The sequence below is a fragment of the Miniopterus natalensis genome, chromosome 3 (genome assembly GCF_054644295.1).
Source record: "Miniopterus natalensis isolate mMinNat1 chromosome 3, mMinNat1.hap1, whole genome shotgun sequence".
Lineage (NCBI taxonomy): Eukaryota > Metazoa > Chordata > Mammalia > Chiroptera > Miniopteridae > Miniopterus > Miniopterus natalensis.
Window position 1 is genome coordinate 60,687,508 of NC_142083.1, and position 11,992 is coordinate 60,699,499.

At 39.0% G+C, this 11,992-nt stretch overlaps 1 protein-coding gene across 2 annotated transcripts in view; it reads left to right on the plus strand.

Annotated features, from left to right (window-relative positions):
• CAMK4 (calcium/calmodulin dependent protein kinase IV) overlaps nucleotides 1–5,016 on the plus strand; it is a 138,182-nt gene extending 133,166 nt beyond the window's left edge. For both annotated transcript variants that reach the window (XM_087815488.1, XM_087815489.1), the window contains 2 exons: nucleotides 517–669; nucleotides 1,680–5,016. In XM_087815488.1, coding sequence (XP_087671614.1) covers nucleotides 517–669; nucleotides 1,680–2,102 — 576 coding nt within the window. In that variant the 3' untranslated portion in view covers nucleotides 2,103–5,016. The remainder of the gene's footprint in view (nucleotides 1–516; nucleotides 670–1,679) is intronic.
• Nucleotides 5,017–11,992: the final 6,976 nt, after the last annotated feature.

Below are 11,992 nucleotides of genomic sequence, written 5' to 3' on the forward strand. Positions count from 1 at the left end.
ACTCTGCTTATTCCTCCAAGACCTCAAAGGATTAGGGAGAACCGTAAATGTATGAATTGCGGCATAGTCATAAAGGCTGTGATACTAGCCCCATTTGTCATTTAATCCCCACGGAAAGAATGATGATGAGCGAATGATTTCATCCCCGCAGAGATGTATTAGAAGTTCTGAATCCTAAGCGATGCGAAGTGCAGCCTAGAATCATTCAGTCGCTGGTTCTCCTTGAAAGAGCTTTCAGTCCCCAGGCCAGCCAGGACCTGGTTCTTTGACCTTATTGGAAAGTCATCTGACAGTTGGGCTCTCAGGTGGCCCACACCACTATTTTTTCAGACTCCCTCAGCTACCACTGGCTGAAGCCATTCTTACCCAAGTGATCTCTGAGGGGTTAAAAAAAATTTTTTTTTAAGTACTTTCAGTGGTACTTCTAGGGAAACAGAAAAGGACCCAGAAGTTCCCAAGCAGAGGGGCAAGCCTAAGTCACCATAAAAATCTCCCTATGGCTCTTTATCACTCCAGGTCAGAAAATTAATTGTCTTGGATCCTAAGAAACGTCTGACTACCTTCCAAGCTCTCCAGCACCCATGGGTCACAGGTAAAGCAGCCAATTTTGTACACATGGATACTGCTCAAAAGAAGCTCCAAGAATTCAACGCCCGGCGCAAGCTTAAGGTAAGATGGCATTTGACTTGTTTCTTTAAATAAAGGTATCTCTCTTATCTTGAACTATCAAAGATATTTCCATCATTCTTTATCTAATACTATTATTCATCTCTTCTGGTAATGCAAAATCCTACTTTGAAATCCCAACCATGCTGGTATAAAGCCACATAGTCTTGTGTTATCCTCTCATAAGAATTTATCGTTAACAATGGAAAATGTGTTGTGTGTTGAGATTTACTCACCAAATACATTCTCACTGCTTCTCATTTGCTTAAGGCTGAGCTGCTTAAATAGCATTATTCAGGAAACTGATATTCAGAAAGTTGTCTTCTGACTATGTGAACATCGGGAAACAATCTTTTAAAAGTATATTTCATAATACAGGTAATTACCATATTTGGTAAAAATTAAAAAATTAAAATGACATAGAAAATTATCCAGAAAAATATATCTATTTTTATACAGTATATGTGGAATAGAGACTAGGTGCTTTTCTCTTACATATTGTTTAGGACCGGCCGTATATACAGGGATCCCAGAGAACAGCTCGGGGTCAAAAATAGTGCTCTACGCAGCCACCAATTACAGGCTGATACTAAACACACCTGAAGGAAGGGCTTCAGGGTTAAACTAATTCGAAATACCCTGGATTAAATAGCCTTGGAACTCTTTTATCCCTATAGCACCTCCTATAATACATCTATGGAACCAGTGTTTCATGAAACAAATACTTTGGGAAACACAGTCTAAAATTTTTGAAAACTGGTAATCCTTGGACAAACACATTTATTTACTCAGGCTTTCAATTAAGAAAATTAAATACACAGACCTGTTCAAGATTAAAGAGATTTTTCTTTATTCTCCAAATGAGTTTTCATAGGACCATCTTGGTATAATACTACTTTGAAAGACCGAGCACTGACGTATAAGGCAAACTGCCTAAATGCAGAGCTGGGACTGGGCTCTGACCTGGGATGCTCAGTGGAGGTGACACCTGACCCTTTTCTGTTTCCGACCAGGCGGCGGTGAAGGCCGTGGTGGCCTCGTCGCGGCTGGGCAGTGCCAGCAGTAGCCATAGCGGCCTCCAGGAGGGCCACAAGGCCGGCCAAGAGCCATGCCCCGTCCAAGGCGGCGGCGAAGCTGTCGGCGCCGCTCCAGAGAAGGGAGTTCCAGGGGACGGGGCGCAGATGGCCGGCGAGAGGCCGGAGGCCGGGCCCACGGAGGCGCCGTCCTCGGAGCGAGTCCAAGAGGCCGATGCGAATGCTGCCGAGGCGCCGGAGGACGGGACAGAGGTGGCAGCCCCAGAAGGAGAGGAGGAGGAGGGGGAGGAGGAGGAGGAGCTGAAGACTGTGACGGAAGCAGCGGCCCCCCAGAAAGGGCAAGACGACCCTGCTCTGGGCTTTGGGGCTCAGCAGAATGACGGGGTCCTGCCAGAGAACTAAGCGGGCTCCCGTCCGCTTTGGAAGCCGGACCCTGGACGCATTCGGTCGTCAGCCAGGAAGGTGTGGAAGCATGAGATGCGCTATAGTGATTGTTTTTGAGGTGCAAAAAATACATGTATATCAGTTGGTAATCCTAACTTCCATGCATGTGACTGCTTTATGAAAAATAGTGTCTTCTATGGTATTAATGGATACCTAATACCGATGAGTTAAATTTAAAATTACAAGTAAACACAACATTTAAAAACATGCATTTTTCAGGGACCAGTAGCACACATTTGAAGTAAATATTAACAAATGGTTTTTGCTTTGAAAACCTAACCATCCTATACCCTTTGGAAATTTATCATCTCATCCCTTTGGACTGTTCCTCAGCTAGTACTAAGTAGTGCTCTCAGATGTGTTCCTATGACATTTGCATTTTAATTATCACCAATGTGTTCAAATTGTTTACAAGGAGATGGTTATATGTTATAGTTGTATGGTATGTGCAAAAAAACCTCCACAGATCCGCAGTGGCAAGAAATTGAAGCACACTTTAAGGGCCATGAAACTACATGCTCCAAAGCTTTTGTGGAGAATGCTTTTTTATTTTGCCCTTACTATATTACTAATAACCGAACATGTTCTGTCATAAAATTCTGCCATTTTACAATCCTGGGGAAAGTATTTTACAAATTGTTTCTTCACCTGTTCTCTATTGAGATGTCCTTTGGATGGACAACACTTAGGGGGCAGTAAAGAATTTTAGGGAAGAAAGGGAGATAAGACCAGGACTTAGAATAACAAAGGTTGGCTCCTTGTTATTTTTCAGGTAAAGCTGGGTTTATTAAATGAGTGTGTACAACTTTCAAGGTAGGAGCATTGTTATGGATAAACTTCATAATTACCAAGTTTCAAATATTTAGAAATATCTACCCTACAGGTGGTGCCAAACTGAATAGAGTGGGAATAGTATTCCATTAAAAGATCATTCATTATTGACTTTACTAGAATAAGGAAACATTTTTGTTTATAAAGTCTCCCCCTCCCCCCTTCAACTGATGGTTATTTAGATATACTGTTTATAAACTAGAGATATTTCTGAAAAGCTAGTATATCTTTTTCTCACACTTGGAATGAAGTGCCCACATTTTGCAATGTAGTTTTGAAAGTGTTCATGTCAGTTTAGGACAGTGCAACTTTTTATTTCTCTTAATACACAAAAACAAAAAAAAAAAACAAAGGAAGAACATTGATTTTAAATCAGACTTGAGAAGGTGTAACATTAGACTTTACTAGGATTTTATTCCAAAGTATATTTCTTTGATTTTCATATGAACACTTTCCCTGTATAGAAATCACACTTAAATTACAAGTACCTCAGATTTATTTCTAGTTTAAAATGAACATTTTTATGAAATTAATTATGTATCACATTTCTAGTACATTTTCTTAATTTCAAAGAAGAATTCTATTCAAAGTACAAAATGGTAGACAATAAAAATGAGTATCACATAAAAATCCTCATTGAAAAAAAGAGATCTTAAAAAATTATTTTGGCGCTCCCTCAAAACCATTAAATTGAACAATGAAATGAAAGGTCTAGTTTCTGGGGTGATCGGACCTTGGTAGACATTTGGCTTTCCAAGCACAGATCTTCCTTCAGTGCTCTTCTCCTGAGAAGAAAACAAGGTAGGATTTCTCGACTTCCATAGCTTAGGGGCCTGACAGGTCACTGGCATGGAGGAAATAGCCCTTAAGTGAGGGCTCAGAGAAAGACTACTTTTTGTTTTATTTCGTTTTTATTAACTAGTAGAGAGTACTTCTCCTCCTCCTCTCTATTTCTTCTCTTTCTGCTTTATTCTCTCTCAAAATTCCCATTTCAGCTATGATAAAGGGCTCACTGTTTTTAATCTTTAAGGATGCCTTTTTTACTAAGCATTAAGATTTCCATTGTAAAAGATCAATTGCCTAATGTACTTTTCTCAGTGAGACTTAACAGGTATATACAGTAAATGTCCCATGTATTACAGATGGGAAGAAGAGAGGGAAAGGGATTTTATTAGACAGTGGCATGAGTCAGAAGATCAGAATATATCATCGCTCCCAGTCCGCCCATATTGCTCAAGGGCCGATATATCACCCAACACGCAGGGCTGACTTCGGTGGTTGGCCCTACAGGCGGCAGGAACAGCACTGGAAATGCCCGGGCCAGCGTGTGTGTAAGGGTTTGACCCATTAAAATGAGTGCACGTACCTATTCCTTGATGAATACTTGAGGGTGTGAAGGTAATTTACTTTTTTTTTTTAATCGGTAAATTGCACTCTCTAAAAATCAATGGGAGTTGTACATTTTGACTTGTATGTTAAAGATTAAGTCCTGATAATGCCTAAATAGTGGCTGATTTAGTTATTTCAGTGGAAAACAAGTCAAGCTTTCATAAAAATGTGTTCATTCAGCCAAGAGATTCAATCTAAGAGTTCATAGAAATACAACCTAAGTTGGGGTAACTGGGTTAACATTTTGAAAGAATAGCAAACATTGATATTACTTGTTGAAATGGGATATATTATCTCTCTCAAAGATTACTTAGCTAAATAATGGCAGATAGAGCTTTACTCTGACGAACTACTTCATAATGTTACCCCTATTTAACAATATAGTCAAATTATATTTAAAGCAAAAGAATTACGGGAATTTCAGCAAAGAACAATAAATTATGTTTTGCACTTTAGAGCTGATAATTATCATAGTCCATCACTGATTTTTGTTTTCAGGTACGTTCAGATGCATAGCATAACTTAGACTATTTACCATGAAGGACAATCTTGATCTCCCCCATTTGAAAACCTAATTGGAACCCCAGTGATTTTTCTCAGACTGTAAGCATTGATTCGTTTCATGAATGCATAAATAATGTAGAAGTTAGAATTATATGGTTGAAGAAGTTATCTAGAACAAGTGCTGTCTAATATAAATATGATGCAAGCCACACGTGTAATTTAAAATTTTCTCTTAACCACATTAAAAACACACAAAAAATATTAGGCAACATTAACTGTATATTTTAATCCAAACTATTATTCTAGCATATCATCAATATGAAAAAATATTTTTTTTTATTTTTATACTGTTTTGAAAAGCAGTATATGTTACTAACCCCTTTAGTAAATCAAATGCTCAGTAGTCACGTGACTAGTGGCTACAAAATTGAAACACTGCCCTTCTAGAGTATTTTCTAAGCAAAATGACACCTGAATTTCTGTGCTTAGATTAGAGCTGCCTCAGTTTCCCACGCTGATGAGTTGGTAGGAGGCCAAAAGGGAAATGTGTCAGATACTCATAGACTGAAATAAGTAAAAGTTCTCCTGGCCACGTCCGCTTAGGCACACGCTTCAGAGGAGTGTTTCCCAGCATGACTCTGAGAGAACAGCACTCTTCTGGACATTGTTAGTTGTTGGCCACAGTCCCTCCGATCGCTCTGGCCCTGGAATCTTGACTACAGGCTGGTCTCTCCTGAGCACTGCCGCGAAGCTCTTAGTATTCTCCTGCACCCGTATTTACCGTGGGTGTCCGCAGTCAGGAAGGACCGCACACAGAATCTTAATAGGATTTTGTAGGCCTGGGCCAGGCTGGCACCATCCTCGTGTTGCAGACAAGAGCCCTTTCTAAAAATCTATGAAAACATACGAAATTTGCATGAGGAAGAGTCCACGGCGAGGACGATCAGCCCCCAAGTGTGCATATGACCATCGGCTGGCATTTTTCAGATTTTCTTCGAAGGGTTTAATCAACACTGCCATTACACATTGATTCAAAAGACTTTTGGATATTTCTTACATACTGCTATTTTAGAATAATCCTCAAGGTTCTATAGCCATTTTTAGTGGCAGACTTAAAAAGAAAGAGCAGTTTGCCTTATACTGTGACCTCAATTACATAACATTTTAAACACATTTTGTAACTTAGAATGTCTAGCATTCCCTATTCCAGTTTCACATGCAAGGTAACCGTCTGGGTTGCCCACACACTGAAGATCTAGAGAGAGCCATTTTGTTTCATAATTCAGTATTTTTTTCGCAGAAGCATCTGGTTGCATTTCAAATTCATAAGAAAGAAAGAAAAAAAAGTAAATGCCAGAAAAGGCAAAGAATAAAATTAGTAAACCATTTATTCTGTTTTAAGATTGTTCTTGCAAAGCAAATGCAAAAAAGAAAAAAGCAAATGAAGTGAATCAGCACTAGGATTTTCTTGATGGTTAACTCCACATATAATTGACATAAATACACTGAGCAGAGTCAATTACATAATTACAATGCCATTATGTAATTTACTTGTCATTGCAGAGTATTCAGTATACTATTTTAGATGGTGCAAAGTTTCCAGACATTTACCTATATAATAGGATTTGTAATATCCTTGTAATTACTGCATATTAGGTCATATTCTCATTTTCTGAATGCTCATCACTGGTATGTTCCTGATCAGGGTCATGGTTAACATCTACTCACTTACTGGTTAAATACTGTGCAATGGTTAGACTCTGTGTTCGTGTCTTCAGTGTTTTTTAAACACTTATGCACATAAAATCTCAGTGTTGGTATTATATTCATAACCACATGATAAGCAGAAATGTACCCAATAATTTTCTGTCATTTTGTTCAAAGTCCTATTCCTCCCTTGGCACAACTCAGGGGAATTTTCTGCTTCCATGACAAATAGAAAAAATAAAAATGACCATAGGAGAGATATCAGCTACCCACCCATAGTAACCAAGTTCAGCATTTTCTCTCCCTATATTCTGATCTATTAAGGACTAGGTTTTGTCATTATTACACCTTTCAGAAGTCACCTGAGATCAGATCATCTCAGCTCACAAAGTCCAACCATTTATAATCTTACCTTGGAGAGCAATAACAAGCTTGACTAATCTATGCTTCCTTGTTTAAAATTCCAATTTTCATAAATGTGTGTGATGTACTTGAGGATTTGACTGCTTGATTTTTAACTTCCTTCTACACTCAGCTTTTCCTCTGTCACCTGGTCCCGAGGTCCACTTAGGGCAGGATGCAAGTCTTCCCATGACAGCGGGCCATCTGACTCCTTCGCAGGAATCAGACATTGCTCTAGAGAAGACTCCAGGCATCTGACCTGGTTGAGCTCAAATGAGCCAAATGGAAGGAGATCTCTTGCCATGCTCTGATTGAAAGCGATACTGTTTGAATATTGGTATATTGCCATTACTCAGTAATGGAAAATGGGATTCCACCAATCCTTTGCTCTTCCCAGTGTCTTGGTTTGCTACCACTTGTCCCAGATCTTTGTTGTGTTCCATGTGTCTGGCCATCAGGCTGTCCTCTAGGACTGTGAGATCCTCTCTAAAACCCTGACAAGAGCATCCCACACTGGCTGCAGAACTGCGGGGCCCTAGGTAGCCCGGAATTTAGTTTGAAACTAAACAGCAGTGCCAAGACTGCAGGATCACACTGTTCTTCTTAATAATTGTTTCCAGCATATTTTGAAGAAATTTCGATATGGACATCTCAACTTGGAAAAACCCATGGATATGGAATATTTATATCCATGGAATCTTTGCTATGATTCATTGTATTAAAAAAATGACAGTTTGTTTCATTCAGATTAAACAATAATCTTTATTGTCCATTTAAAAGATTATTTCGAGTTACTCAAATGCAATAGGATTCATGTTAAAGTTTTTGACAGTTGTTTTCCCTAAGTACTCTAGCTCTGACAGTCAGTTGTGGATAAAAATTAACTGGATTTGTTCTTCGTTTTTTCCTTGGTACACGTATAGAAGTTAATCTGGTTTGTAAAGGATACAAGCAAGTATGACTATAAATTGAAAACTGTCATCTCCTAACTGCCTGCTCTAACCTGAGCTGTTTTATAGCCCATCATGCAGCTAAAATGCAGCAGCATAGGGTACCGATAGCATATTCATGAGTGACAATTTCATTTTTATTGTCAAGGTTATTCTTTTTGTTGGAAGTTCCTAAGGTGATTCTGTTCATGTACCTGGTCTCAGTAATATTTTCATGGTCCCCCTAAAGCCAAAAGAATTACCTAACATGGCCATTGATTAAGTAGTTAGGCCCAAATAACATAATAATACCACTGCACTCGATGTGTAACAGATGTTACTGTGTTTCCCTTGAAATTTTAACATTTCCTGAGTTCTCTGAGCAGGAACAGCAGACAGGGGTTTAAGTGATTCCTTATGTCGGATGAACTGTGGGAATCAGGGAAAAGGGATTATTAGTAAAGGAGTTAGGGGCTAATGTTTAGACTCTTTCTTATTTGAATGCCAATCATTCCTTTATCTATGGTCTTTGTGATATACATATAAAACGTATGTGCATTTTTTAAAAAGTAATTTTCACATAATTACCCAACAAAAAAAATTAAATCTCCAAACAACAGTTTTGAGGAGTTAGGCAAACCATGGTTCACAGACCAAATCCACCAGAGCCCTGTTTTTTTGTTTTTTTAAATAAAGTTTTATTAGAACATGACCATTCTCATGTATTTATATATTGTCTGTGGTTGTTTTCATGCTACTAGTATAGAGTAGTTTCAACAGAGACCATGTGGCCCAAAAAAGCCTAAAATGCTTATCTGGCCCTTTACAGAAAAAAATGATGAAAACAAGCTAAAAACTCCTGGCTTTTCATGGCTCCCCATGCCTTTTGGTGACATCCAGGAATACAGATTCCCAGTCATCGTATTTCTTCTCCTTAGCCTAAGGTTCTTATTCCCATTTGCTTCATAGGAAGTTCACAGAGCATTATTTCTGTTGCAGATGGTCTTACCACAGTAACTGCTGAAAGTACTACTAACAGTAAACTTTCCCTACAGAACTAAAAATTCAAAATTGCATCATTCCTGAAAAAGAAAACTTAAGAGTATGGACTGACCTGGGTGAGAGAGGAATGAAAAAGCTTTTTGGCACTTTGAGCATGTTGTAGAAAGTTGATCTTTATATTTATTATTTTTTTTAATTTATCTTTATTGTTGAAAGTATTACAAATGTCCCCTTTTATATTTAAAATCATGTAATGATATCTTACACTGGCATTTGTTCACATTTAAGTCAATCTGGAGCTGTTACTTAGTGAGCTAAGAAATAAAGAGAGCCCTTTGGTTCTGAGTCCTTCAGAATATTCTCAAGTAGTTCCTATCAATTGGATCTTCACTTAATCGTTTTTAGGAAATAATGTGCTCTATTATGTGACATTTCATGACAATGACTTGCTCATCAATAGCTCAGGGAGCAGGGCAAATGGCCAATTCCTTTATGTAAAAAAGCTACTTTTCAAGCCCCATGTTTTTCTGTTACATAATTAATATCTTTGAAAAAGAGGGGCCTTGAGTAAATGCTTTCCTTTATTGCTCTTCCACATTTAGAAATCCTAGAAGGGCCCTTCTCTTAGTCTATTTCTGCCACAGAGAAATTATTCATTCCATAGTATCTGCCTTAGAGGAAGCAGGGCACCCCTGCTATTGAGAAATGTAGACATGCGCGACCTTTGTGTTTGACTTTGAACATCTGTAGCCAAAGGTTACAAATGAGATACTGAGTAGAAACCTTATTATCAGCTTGGTATTAGGAACACCTAAAATATATCATGACTCTAATTAAATAATATACTGTTTTCTTTAAACTGTTGCCGCAGTTAATAATATGATGTAACCACTGGGACACACTATAGAACTCAGGAAAAAAAGAGATAACTTGTCTGCCAGCTCCTCAAGGTTGGTGTGTGTAGGAGGGAGACAATTAGAATGGAAGAGGGAAAAGGTAAAATGTAGATTAGGGTTCTACATTCCTACCTGCCTATTTTTCTTAAATGCTCAGTTCGAAGGCAGTTGTTAATGGGCTTAAATTAACATTTCTACATTTCTCTCAATATCTAGGTCACATGCTTCCCTTAGAAATGAATAGCTAAGTTTCCTTTACAACCATTTTAAACAGTGGCGTTTAGGGGCTATTAGGCCTCTATTGCAAGCACGCTTTTAAGGAAATTATTTGCTAATTTTGAAGTTTCCAAGAGTAGCCCATCCCAGGAACCATTGTCTCAGTAAACTTTCACTGAGAAACAGTTATGTTCAAAGGAGTCAGAGATGAATTCACCTCCTCTAGGAGTGAGCTTTGTAGTTGGAGACAAGTACTTATCTGTAGCCTGTGCCACATGGAGACAGGCAGCAAGCCCTCTAGGGAGGGAAAGAAGCTCCCTTCTGCCTGAAATGATCAAGGAAAGCTTCGTGGGGAACTCAGGTTGGATGTGAAGGGTGGGGAGTGCCTGCAGATAGGGAGGAAGGGGGCACGCATCTAGCAGAGAAATCTAGTGAAGAAATGCCAAAGTGGTGAAGGAACAGCTCGGGGTTGAAAGACTGAACTCTAAGGGAAGTGTTGCTGTCTGCACAAGTCTCAGATCTTGGGCAAAGTTGAATCCAACAGACCTCTCTTTTCCTATTCTGGGTAGACACATGTGCAGCAATACCTCAGAGTACCTAGCCCTCTGTGATCTACGCACTTTGCTAATTGGGCATCCCTAAGTGGAATAAAAATCACCCAAGACATCAAAAACATTTTTGCAAGTCATCAGTGGATGCAAAGACTGCATTGGCCAGACCTCCACTGACAAAGCAGAGTAAATAATGACAGTGATTATCTGAGTCCATTTTGCAAAACTCCAATATCTGAATAACTCTGTGACTCTAGAAATCACCTAAGGACTTGCCAAAGCTTTGTCAGTGGCGGCCCACATCAAGGTTACTTCTGCTATGGATGTTTTAACCCTTTACAAATGATCTGGCCTGAGAAGGCAATCCCTGAAGGAGCTGATAGAATCATACCTGCACGTTTACTCTTCCAAAGATAACCTGTACAGAAAAAGCTAAGTCTCAGATGATGAAATTTAAAATGTTCACAACTGCGTTCCTCAAACATCAAGCTGGTCAAGTCCTTTCTTCTTTTGCTCCTTTACACTCTCCTGTAAGCCCCGTTTTTTTTATCATTCATTGCAGGCAGTATTTCACATGTCTTCAAAAAATGTACTTTTTCACACTTATCAGCTAGGATCAGATTACAGCATGTATATACTTTAGTTGTCTTGCCACTTTGCTTGTTCAGATCACGTCTGTGATTGTGAAGGGCTGCATTCCTCAGGGCAAATGAAAGAAGGAACAAAGATTGACTATCGCCTGAGTGATGGAAGAGGCGCTAAGACATATGTACAGGGAGGGTTCAGGAAGCACAACTCAGCAGGCACGGAGAAAGGAGTCCTTTCTACTAGGGTTTTTCAGGCCTATGTGGCATTATCTGTATGTCTCTTCTAGTTTTTCAAGGGGAAATTTGTATTCCTGGGTTGTCAAAAGTTTACTGAACTAGAGGGACATAAGTGGCTCAATCGCAGCATGGAGGATTAGATGACTGGGCACCATTATATACAAGAGACCTACAGCTCTAGTAGTTTAGATTGCAAGTCATTAGCCAAAAACAAGTGCATGTAGGATTTGGAAAATATACTTATATATATATATTAGCTTACATACCCAAGATTATAGGTTACCTTCCCAACTTCTGGTTGAAAAGTACTGAAAAAGGAGCTATGAACATTTTTAAAACTTGTCAAAATGGTGCTATCGACTCCTTAATACAAAGATTGTATTGAAAATTTTTTAGGTAAACCTTTAAGTCTAACCTGGCCATAAATGTATATATAGTAAATGTTTGTAGAGAACTCATCAAAATCACATCCATTTGCCTTTGATTGAGCTCCCACAGTCTTCAATAGTGGGGATGGCACTGAGTCCCAACTTCCCACAGAGGGGACACAGCACGCACATTGGCTCTCTGCCGCCCAAAGCCAGGGCAGGCAGCATG